General features: G+C 36.7%; 1 protein-coding gene across 1 annotated transcript in view; it reads right to left on the reverse strand.

Annotated features, from left to right (window-relative positions):
* efnb2a (ephrin-B2a) overlaps positions 1-12,277 on the reverse strand; it is a 75,659-nt gene that overhangs the window by 39,958 nt on the left and 23,424 nt on the right. Inside the window, exon 2 of the mRNA XM_034185877.1 lies at positions 4,663-4,946. Within this exon, the coding sequence (XP_034041768.1) occupies positions 4,663-4,946 (284 nt within the window). The remainder of the gene's footprint in view (positions 1-4,662; positions 4,947-12,277) is intronic.

Genomic DNA, 12,277 nt, shown 5'->3' on the forward strand with positions numbered 1-12,277 from the left:
ATGACAGTTGTAAATGAATATTATACTACAAAAATGTAATTTTTTATGCTTTTCGTCACGTTAATAAGAGACTGCTGCATGATACCCTGAAAACGTGCTAAAACAATTATAACAATCTGTGTCTGCTACGTTTAATCTGTATGGAATTTAATAAACGCAAACCAAATTTCAGACATATTATATATATTAGTCAAAGAGCAAACTTCACTTCCCCCAGAACGACATGATCAGAAAGCGAGCGTAGCTCACAGCAGCTCCCATCGAAAATAACGGACAGCCTGTGATTCTCGCATGTTTAAAACAAACTCAATAACAACGTCTATAAACCCAGAGAATATATTCATGAGAGTTTTACGCACAATATAAAAATAGTTTTATGTTGCGATGTTAATGCTGTTGTCCATGTGCGGCGGTTAAAGTGCAGCCCAATCAGCATGTCTCAATGCAGTTCTCAATGTTACTGAGATCTTGCAGCGCGGTGACCTCTCCAAAGTTTTGCAGGATTTGAAACGTCAATAGAGTGAATTCTGTTTAGGTATCAAGTATTTACTCTTCTTAAATGATCATACCTACTTCTTATGAGTTACTGTTGTCTGTTTAAACATGCACATAAACTGGTTGTAGCTAGTTTAAAGCCAAGCACACAAGCCATACACGCGTGGGCTTCAAGATATGGGGTGGACTTCCCCCTCTGGCTTTGGAAAGCCAATAAGGATAGGTCTTACGAGAATAAAGTCCACCCATTGTAAACACGTACTGGTGCCTTTTATAAAAACTGTTTACTTCTTCTGTTCGTGGTTCTCACTTTGTCGGTGAGAAACCAGACCTGTAACCTCACCGTGACTTTGAATAAATTTAATCTGAGAAATAGTTTGTTTCCAGACCTTCGTTGGGACTGATAAAAAGAACCGAGTGAATCTAACAGTGGTCACCTTCAAATGTTGCTTTCATGTTTATGTAAACCTCTTAGACCAAATCTCCAACATAATCTAAATCTCTGCTGTTTAAAAACTGTATTTATCCAAATATACTCGGATGCTAACTGTGCTAGCTCCCTACATGTTTACAATAGCTCCCAAAAGCAGGCACTCAAAGGATTTGGATGGATAGAAAATCATATGATTATTGCATGAGTGATCTATAAAGTTTCTAAAGATGTCCTGAGTTGATTTTACATCTGTTAGCATTGGCCACAAGTCAAAATGTCTTATGATGTGATAAATACTATCCACATACTCTGTCAGGTTTTGGCCCCAGTCTGGCCCAGTCATGTTTTGTCACCTATTGTTTTTATCTGGTCGTTATATTTTCATTATTAATCTAGTCTCGTCATACTTTGGTTCTGATTATCTTGCTTCTGTGTGTAATACTTTTGTCAGTGGTTTTATTTTTTGTTTCAGTTATTTCCTGTTTATCTTACTTTAGTCATGTGTCTAGTTACAGCCCTACCTTTGTATATTCATTAGTTTTATTTCCTGTTTGCATTTCTTTTGTCTTATATTGAATTATCTGTTTATTGTTACACATAGTTCCATTCTGGTTTGCCCTTAGTCTTTATTTTCTTGTTTAGCTCTTTTCAGTTCTTACATTTGTTTCATGGTTTAATTCTTTGTTCCTTCATGTCGGGTTTTCTTTATTTTATTTCTTGTTTATTGGGACTTGGGTTTTGTTCATCTTTTGTGTTGGTGTTTTATTTTGATCACTGTGGTTAGGTTCACCATCTTGTCAGGTCCTGTTCACTTTGCATTTGTCTTACTGCACTATCTTGCACCAGCTTCTCTCACCTTCATTGTAATTCTGTCTGCTCTGTCTTCCTGCAGTCTCTTGACTCCTGTCTCACCTGTCTCTTCTGACGACGCCCCTTCCAGAACCTTCCCTGACACCTGTGCCTTGTTTCCCTAATTAATGCACCTGTTATTTAAGCTCCGACTTTCTCCACTCCCTGCCAGTTTGCTGTGATTTCTTGTCCACGTTCCAGCCTTTGTTTTTTGCTCTGTATTTGCCTTGCCCTTTTTGACCATGCTTCATTTTTTTTACCTTGCTCCTGCCTCAGCCCATGTATTGTGTCTCCTGGTATTTTGGAACTGTGTTTGTTGTTGACTACACCTCTGCCTGACCCTTGTCTGTACCGCCGCTTCTCAGACTGCCTTCCTGTGTACCAAAACCCCTGCCTGATTTCTGAGATAAAGTCTTGAACTTATACCTCAGTATTGTGAGTCTGCATTTGTGTTCAGCCTCCTTTTGTGCCACGCCTACCCAGCTCATGACACTCATTATGTCATTAAAACAAAGCAATTTCCTCACACAGAAAATGAGCCAAAACTATTTTGACAATAGTGTAAATATGCCAACCCTACTGTGACAAGAAAGCAAAATGTCTTAAATATGTTATTTTTTGTGTTATTTCAGATAATATGAGGTAAAATGGTATTAAGTGGTGCTTTACACAGGTTTTAAACAAGGGAAAGGCTCTTTTGATGTTTTGGGCGGGTAACATGTAACAAATCTGCCTGTTGCTTTGGCTATTTCTGTTCTTCTGTGCAATCATCTGTCTGTCACACTTTGACAGTTTTATTAACACTATTAACTACCGTAAGGAACAACAATACAGCCTAATGTATGGTACCACTGTACTGAGGGAATAATGTACTTATGCATGAATGACATTTGACACTGACTCCAAGATGACCTAATTTCAAGGCAATGAAGAAGAGAAAATGCAAGCAACTGCATACTGACAGGTGCTATTTTGTCAACAGCACAACTGCCAGAAAACTGCCAGAAGGAACAATAGAATTATTTTGTGGCAATTTGCCTGAATGTCAGATGAGTTTGTGCCCTGGCACGGCATCTCTTGTATGTATGTCCATCATCCAAAATTTAAAAAAAAATCACTGTGCCTCCTACAGCTATCGTCCGATTTGGATCAAATTTACATACAAATGTTCCCAGGTGGTCTGCCATCAAAGGGTTGGATCAAATTAAAGCAGTTGGGGGGATTTCTGTTAGATATGTCACAGAGGTCTAAAACAAACTATGTCTGTCCAAAAATAGTTATTGTGGGAAAATATCTGAAAACTCAAAGACTTATGGGACTTTTGATATATTAAACATATACAAAGATAAAAAGGTCAATAAAAACTGAATTTTAACAATATGACCACATTAATAATTGTTTTATTTAAATAACATTTGAACCTGGACTGATTTCCTTTTCAAGTCAGCTTCTTGATTGTTAATACGTGGATGAAAAACGTCCTGAATCATAGTTTTCTGCACATGATTAACAAATATGTGGCTGTGAACTGAAGCTCATTTAAGTGCACAGCCTTTGGCTTTTTTAAGGTTTAAGTAAAAAAAAAAATAGAATTTTCTTTGCACCACTATGATATTGTTTATTAACTTTTAAACAGCAATTTATAATATGGCATAAATTTCACAAATACTTACCCTGAAAGGAAAAATAATAATTAAAAACAAAAAATAGATGGCCTTGAACTACTTATGTTTGCAACCCATACATTCTATGATAGCGACCATAGCAACATCACAGACCATATGTGGGGCCTTCCCCTGACTTGTGCAAAGGATGCTGGGAAGTACATGGAGACAGCCAGTCAGAGCAGAGTAGCACGGTGATGTCAGCTGGCAGCGCTACTGACCGAAATAATCCAGAGGCCATCACACTGATGAACTATTTAACCTGCCATAAATCTCACTAATTCATATACACTCTAAAAAATGAACTACTGTCTCAATGAGAAAACATTTTGTAAATTTTAAAGTTAATTCAAATTAACTAAAGTTATTTCAACTTAACTAGGGACGTTTTGTGGCATTAAAGCAGTTGACAGTTGAAATAACTTTTTAAAAAAACAATAGATGCAAATTGTTACATCACTTTTCCTCACTGATACACTGGTTCATTTTTTTACAGGGTATCTCTTGTAGAACTTCAGTCTGTTTCTCCTTTGCACACATTTTTATTGCACATTTTATTTGCACATTTTTTAATTGTGAACTATTTAGTGTTTAGTGTATGTTTATACATGCCTGTACAGAGAGAGCATAGTTCAAACCGGAGTCAAATTCCTTGTATTCTTTGAAGATACTTGACGATACTGATTCTGATGTTGCTCATAGGTAACTTTCAGTCATTTCAAAATCTCATGCATATGCACATGCACTTCCTCCCGCAGACGGCATTATAAGGAAAATAAAATATCCATTATGGAATTCCCCGCAAGGTAAATATGTTCTCTTCATTAAAAACAGCTGTAATTTTGCAACACATTGCAAAATAAACCGACATTATGATGCTTGGATTTCAGTTGAAACAATTTTTTCTTTTTTTTCTTTTTTTTTACTTTTGTGTAATTTGAAAGGCAGCGCAGCTTTAATGTAACATAATATGAACCATAAATCTCAAATTCAATATCTTGATGTGAACCATCTAAGCAGTGTCAAAGTCGTAACTCGGTGTAGTATTTCCATTTCACCAACTGTGATTTTACTAAACCAACAGACTACAGACAAATACAAAGTATGTCACGAACAGCTGTTTCTTCTATAGTGCTGAAACCTTTCAGCGAATCCTCCCCTTTTAAATTATGTTACGGCTAATTTATGATGCCTTCAGGGAGAGAAGAGATTTGCACTTACAGATGATGTAGTAGTCTTTTCCCCTGAAAAACTCCAGGCCCCATAGATTCGGGCTGAACTCTTGAAACTTTACGGTGAATTTGACATCCTGGTCGGGCTTGACACAATGGAGAAGCGGCGTGTCGGTTTTGGTCACAGTGCAGCTCTCCATCTGTTCCCTGGCCACCATGTAGACCTTGTAATACTCCACGCCATCGCCCACCCCACCTTCCACGCGGGGGCATACAATGTCCAATTTATCCCCAATCTGGGGGTATAAAACCACACCTTGACCAGGCACAAATCTGAAAAGAGAAGCAAAGGAGAAAAAGAATATTAGCCAATTGCAGAAAAAAATTGCTGACAATTTATTGTGTACACTAAAAATAATGACCCTTTGGATGAACTCGATTCAGATATGTGCAGGATTTCCATCTAAAAAGTATATGTAGCCCCAACTCAAAAAAAAGCATATCCATGCAAGATAATTTAATTCAATGTAGTTGGGACTACATATATTTATTAGATGGAAATCCAATCCAATGAGTCAGTTGTTTGAGTGGAAAAATGACTAATTGGATGAACTCAATTCAATTATGTACAGGATTTCCAACTAAAAATATATGTAGCTCAACTAAAAAAAAAGCACATCTATGCAAGATAATATAATTTAATTTAATTTAGTTGGGACTACATATATTTATTAGGTGGAAATCCAATCCAATGAGTCAGTTTTTTGGGTGCATGTACTCAAAAAATGACTAATTGGATGAACTCAGTTTAATTGTGTGCAGGATTTCCATCTAAAAAAATATATGTAGCCCCAACTCAAAAAAGCACATACATGCAATTTAATTTAATGTAGTTGGGACTACATATACAAGTATTTATTAGATGGAAATCCAATCCAATGAGTCAGTTGTTTGAGTGCACACTCAAAAAAAGACTAATTGGATGAATTCAATTCAATTATGTGCAGGATTTCCATCTAAAAAATATATGTAGCTCAACTAAAAAAAAAGCACATCTATGCAAGATAATATAATTTAATTTCATTTAGTTGGGACTACATATATTTATTAGATGGAAATCCAATCCAATGAGTCAGTTTTTTGAGTGTAGTAGGACCAGGATGATCCTCTTCATATGTTGCTTGAAATAAAAGCAAGAGAAGTTGATTTAAGTTCTAATGTGGTAATTACTGATTGCATCCATTAAATTCAGATGCGAAATGATAATAGGATGCTGTGTGTATTTGAATGTGTGCGTGGGGATTGACACCCTATCAGAAGACAGCTTCACAGAGCTTCACTTTGGTATTGCGACGGCGGCGACAGAAAGAGCAAATAATTAACTGGATAAATAAGGAGAACGCAGGATGCGGAGGAAATGGCACCATAGCTTTGGCATACAAAACAGAAAATTAAAAACAATAAAATTCCAGAGTGCTGCAGCGTGTCAAAATCACAACGGGGACAACAATAAAAAGATATGCAGAAAAAGAGCCTGCAGGGTTCTGTCTGGGAGTGGAATGCTGAATTTCCCCCCATTTTCTTCCCAAAAGTAAAATAATGTTGCCATTTAGTCTCCGAGCACAGAGCCCCTGCAGCCTTCTTGTGATTGCACACTCACACAATTCACAGCTGGAGCTCCAGCTTGAGGTGAAACCTTGTATTTAGCTGCTAAATGAATTTGCCCCATGCATGAAAACAATTTGAAATGTTAACTGTGGTCACCCAGGAGACTCGTCATGCTATGAAGGCTGGAACAAGTAACGGGATAAGAATGCATTGCAAATACTGACTAATGTAGGCAAAACACAGAGTGAGACCACTGAGTTTTTAGGAGGTGTTGTGGTGATAGGTGGAGATAGTTATCCTATAAGGGGGGATAGACATGGTGCATTTTTATTTTCTGGACCAAGTCAATGGATTTTATTGTTATTTTTCAACTACATTTTTTTTAACTCTATGATAAGGAGGTGGGCTACCGATCTATAGACCTGGGTTGGATTCCTAGTCATGCTACCTGGGTGACACACCCAGGTAGCTTCATCTACACTGCTCCAGTCCATCTTCCTGTCAGTGATGACCAACCTTGGCTGGGGAAGTAACCTGCATCACCCTGGCATACACTTCAGGAATAAGAATCCGGGGATAAGCACCAGTACCAATCAACCTCAGGGGCCTATATAGGACTTAAGGTACCCAATGATTCGAGGATAAGTGGGGACCACTGGAATGACATTGTTCAATGAGTAAATACTTGGTAAAGCGGTGGGCTTGAGACCAGAGGATCCTCAATTCAAATCCACACTACACTGGAAAATCAAAAAGTGCCCTTGGGCAAGGTCTTTAATCCCCCTGTAGTTATCAGTGTGCAGTTGAGCACCTTGGATGGCAGCACCCTGACACTGGTGTGTGGGTGAGTGTGTGAATGGGAGAACATGAGGTGTCAATGTAAAGCACTTTGAACTTCTGATTCAGATGGAAAACTGCTATATAAATACACTCCATTTAATATTTATTTAGAGATGTTCAGCTGAGAAGTATCACTATTTCACAGCATTACGAGGGAAATTTCAGCTACGACATCTTGATCATGTGACATGATTCTCTGGGTGTGATCCAGCACAGGTGACTTTGAACAAGATAACTCATGTTTTAGATGCAAGTGCACTAACTACTTGTGCCACCATGCAGAGGTGACAGTAATATGCATATGTCGCGGACGTGATGAGTGAAGCTCTTCAGCATCTCACCATGTCATTTAGGTCCTTCAGACTTTTTTGAGTAAATGCTTCGGTGGAGTATGAGCATGAGCTCTACCCCCCACCTTTTGATTTTTTATTTTTTTTTTACTTTCAGCTTCTTGGGGGGGGCTCCTCCAGACCCCCCACCTTTTTAAGCATTTTTCTTTTTTTTTCCTGCAATATGGCCAAATTATCATACTGCAATATTTTCATATCAATATGATATAAGATATGACTATGATTTCACACAAAGTGAAGCAACAATGAAAATTAAACATTCTTAAACAAAACAGTAATAATACCACACTTATTTTGCACTCATCATAAGGTTAGGATACTGTGCCCTCCAAAAGTATTGGAACACTTGGAATTTCATACATATTATGTTAGAAAGATTAAAAAAGAAAATAAGATTATAAAATCAAATCTTCACTATGCCTTGTGATAGAATCACTATGGTGACCAGTCCAAAATGGCAGGCGCATTTCTTGTGCCTCAGCAACCAATGCGGCATCTACTCCTGTTTTAATGTCTATGTTCGTATACCGTCGCTCTTGTGATAGAATCACTACGATAACTGTTCCAAGATGGCGGCCGCATTTCTGGCACCTCAGCAACCAATTTGGCGTTGACTTCTCTTTATAATGTCTATGTTCGTCTACCATCATTTTATGGCTTTTTACGGCTTTTTATAACAACGTGGCACAGGCAGAGCAATGCACGGACAACTAAACTGCTACTGCAGACATTTCAGAGGACAGCAAAACTAAACAATGTCCAAATTTGCACCAGTTGTCATATTATATAAGAAAGTCCTGCAAAAAAATTGTAGGAAATTCTGAGCAAGTGAAGTAAAGGTGTTCCAAAAACAAACAAATTGATATTTAGATTAACACATTTATTACACTAATACATAACACAACCACATCTCCTTTATTTAATTGTTAACTTATTTTGTGTTAGGCAGCAGTTCTACCAAGCAAGACTAACCCAGTCCCTACATTGGCTCTATTTGCTTGCTTGGCTAGTTATTTATGCAATGGCTTGAAAATGAACACGTTTGAGCTTGTGTGCGCAAATAATGTGTTCACTGGGTAACTATATACTGATTACACAATTAGTGGTTTTGATGAATAAATTAAGTGTGCAACTGTTCTATATTAGCCTTTAATTAGCACAATAGCTACAAGAACACAAAAAACTCAAGGCCCTCCCAAATTACCATGCTGCACTTCTAAAATTACCACCATTGACACATAATGTGATCAATGTATAGGTACAACCAATTACAGATGGGGAGTGACCAAAAATAAACAAAGTTCCACTAGAGCTCAATAGAAAAAGGTACTGAAAGAACTGTATTTATGGAAGATGTCTTTTTGACTTTCAACTTCTTCTTTCTTTTTCCAAATGGGAACCCTTAAGGCCTTTTTTCCCCTTAGTACAAAGAATGTCACTCCTGGGTGGCAGGGAACCTTCACACAGGGCCAATATCATAATTAACAGAGAGTGGTAAGTTAAATATCGATAAAATTTAAGGCATGTTCTGCACAATATTTATACATTTAAACAAGAGTGCTCTGAGAGTTGTACCAAATTTCACAAAATTCATCCTAAATTTGTAAGCAGTTGATTTCAGAAGGCAGGCACCAACTCATAAAACTGGTAGTGTCTAGATTTGTTAATCAAGGGCCATAACTCTGCCAAAATGTGTGAGTCTTGTACAATATTGCAATATGCATATTATCAACCTATAATAAGTATTTGTACCAAATTACATGAAATTCCATCTAAAAGTGTGAGAGATGTTGATTTGAGAATGCAGGCACCCAAGCATGAAACTGATGGAGTCAAGCTTGTAAATCAAAATCCATAACTCTGGTAAAATGAGCCCAACTCAAAACATACAATAATATGTGTTTTACCAACCTATAACAAGGACTTGTATCACGTTTCATGAAATTCCTCCTAAAAATGTGAGAGGAATTGATTTCAGAAGGCAGGCACCAACTCATAAAACTGGCAGTGTCTAGGTTTGTTAATCAAGGGAAATTACTCTGCCAAAATGCGTGTATCTTGTCCAATATTACAATATGTATATTATCAACCTATAACAAGTATTTGTACCAAATTACATGAAACTCCATCTACAATTGCGAGAGGTGTTGAATTGAGAGTGCAGGCACCAAAGTATGAAACTGATGGAGTCAAGTTTTGTTAATCAAAATCCATAAATCTGGTAAAATGAGCCCAACTCAAAACATACAATAATATGTGTTTTACCAACCTATAACAAGGATTTGTACCAAGTTTCATGAAATTCCTCCTAAAATGTGAGAGTAGTTGATTTCAGACCCTTATACCTTGTCGGGATGGATAGATGGAAGTGAGAGGAATTGATTTCACAATGCAAGCACGCACTCATGAAACGTAGTCTAGATTTGTTAATCAAGGGCCGTAACTCTGGTAAAATGAGCCCAACTCGAACAAAATTATAATATAGGTATTATCAACAAGGACTTGTACCAAGTTTCACGAAATTCCTCCAAAAATGTGAGAGGAATTGATTTCAGAACCCTTATACCTTGTTGGGACGGATAGATGGAAGTGGGAGGAGTTGATTTCACAATGCAGGCATGCACTCATGAAAAGTAGTTTAGATTTGTTAATCAAGGGCCGTAACTCTGGTAAAATGAGCCCAACTCAAACAAAATTATAATATACGTATTATCAACAAGGACTTGTACCAAGTTTCATGAAATTCCTCCAAAACGTGTGAGAAGAGTTGATTTCAGAACCATTATAACTTGTTGGGACAGATAGATGGAAATCGCCACGACATAATCCCCCTTCGGGCCTTCGGCCAGTGTGGGATAAGAAATAAAATGTGTTTATGTCATTACTTTTCAGTTTTCATAAATTATAGAAGCTATAACATTCATATCAGGTAGTTTCCTACAATTTCTAAACAAATCACGTCATATTTTGGGCTTCTTTCTACAAACCTCGTTCTTTTTTTACTAAATAATCATCACTGTTGACATAAACAAGGCTGCACATCAACAATAATCTGTTTTTTTTCGCTTGATAACTGATTAGATGATGATGAAGTACAGAATCGGTCTGACTTTTCAATTTTCTTAACCAATCAAATGTGACATCATGATCCAAACACATATATATAGCTGAGCGCCACAGCAAAAAGACAGAGACACGTTTCCAAACGTTCCTTTCCAGCCCTGTCACATTCTATCTCTCCAACATACAGACACAGTCTCATGCATTAGCTTGCCTTCCTTTTCCCAAATGCACGCATCGTCTTCTTTGCTTCCGGCATGAGCATCTGCACAACTGAGCACAAGCATGCACTCATGCAAAGAAATCACACAAATACACAAAAATGGGCACAGTCAGAAGCTAAGTAGGCCAAGCGAGTAGTTTTTCTTTCCCCTGAGGTGGGCACACTCTGTGGTGATACAGTATGTCCAATGACGGTGGACACAGGAACAGGGTTTGACCACGACCCTGCTAAAAATATACATTATGCATACACACACATACATACACACATATATATATATATATATATATATATATATTACACATATATATATATATATATATATATATATATATATATATATATATATATATATATATATATATATATATGTATGTATTACACATATATATATATATATATATATATATATGTATGTATAGTAGGTACATTTCATGTATCACAAGAGCGTTAAAAATTATGAAAACCTGATAAATATTCATAAATAAATTTGTGTCGAATTTGAACTTTGACAATGACAATATGAAACTGGGTTCTATTTACTTGTGATTTTTCAGTATATAGGACCTCAATATGACTTAAATATGAGTCATTGTGTTATACAATCATTTTAATACTACATAATTTGCAACGGTGTTTGTGTTGTATTATACTGGACAGTACTGGACAAAGGGTACTTATAATTATAAGCTTATATTATATAAGCACTAGTTTCTCTAGGATGCCTAAACGTTTTGTACAGTTACATAAAGACACACACACATAACATCAGTGTTGCCACAGTTACTTTGAAAAAGTAATCCAATTACTGATTACTCCTTGAAACAGTAACTTAGTTACTTTACTGATTACTCAATTATAAAAGTAACTAAGTTAGATTACTAGTTACTTTTTAGTTACTTTCCCAGCTGCTGACAACAACCCTGTGCCACCTCAACATGACAATGATACCTGTTTGCCAAAACTTACTTTATAGTCACCCTTTCTTGACTTCAATGAAAATAAATACTTGTTTTATAAAAAGTAAACTAAAGACCTCTTTCTTGACCTCATATTTAACTGTTGACAGCACTGTAACAGTAAAACTTGCAATTTCGAACCTACATTGTTTATAAATGTAACTATTAAATTCATTCTAGCATTTTTGTAACATTTAAATTCTCTCTAAATATTTTACTTGTCGAAATTAATATTATTTTAAGTAGTATTAGTAGTTGTAGTAAAAAAAGGCTTCAAAACTGGACCTTTAATCTAGGGGTGTTGTGGGGGGGCACATCCCTCCCCCACGCCCCCATTCCACCTGGATTCGCCCCTGCTTTGGCGTTTGAGCACAAAGAATGGATAACATTTATTTATGCAGAAAACATGACCAGATTTACAGGTAAGAAAGTTTTATTGTGTTTTCACATCATGTGGTCCTCAGAAAGAGAGTTTAGGTGCATTTGAGTGGAAAATAGTGTTAGTTGTTGACGCGTCGCGGAGGATCAGCTGTTTTTAACGAGATGATACAGAGCGGCTCAGCTCAGAATTCTAAATAAAGGAGAAAAATAAAGCATAAAAATGTCTTTGTAAAGCTCAGTGCA

The sequence above is a fragment of the Thalassophryne amazonica genome, chromosome 14 (genome assembly GCF_902500255.1).
Source record: "Thalassophryne amazonica chromosome 14, fThaAma1.1, whole genome shotgun sequence".
Classification (NCBI taxonomy): Eukaryota; Metazoa; Chordata; class Actinopteri; order Batrachoidiformes; family Batrachoididae; genus Thalassophryne; species Thalassophryne amazonica.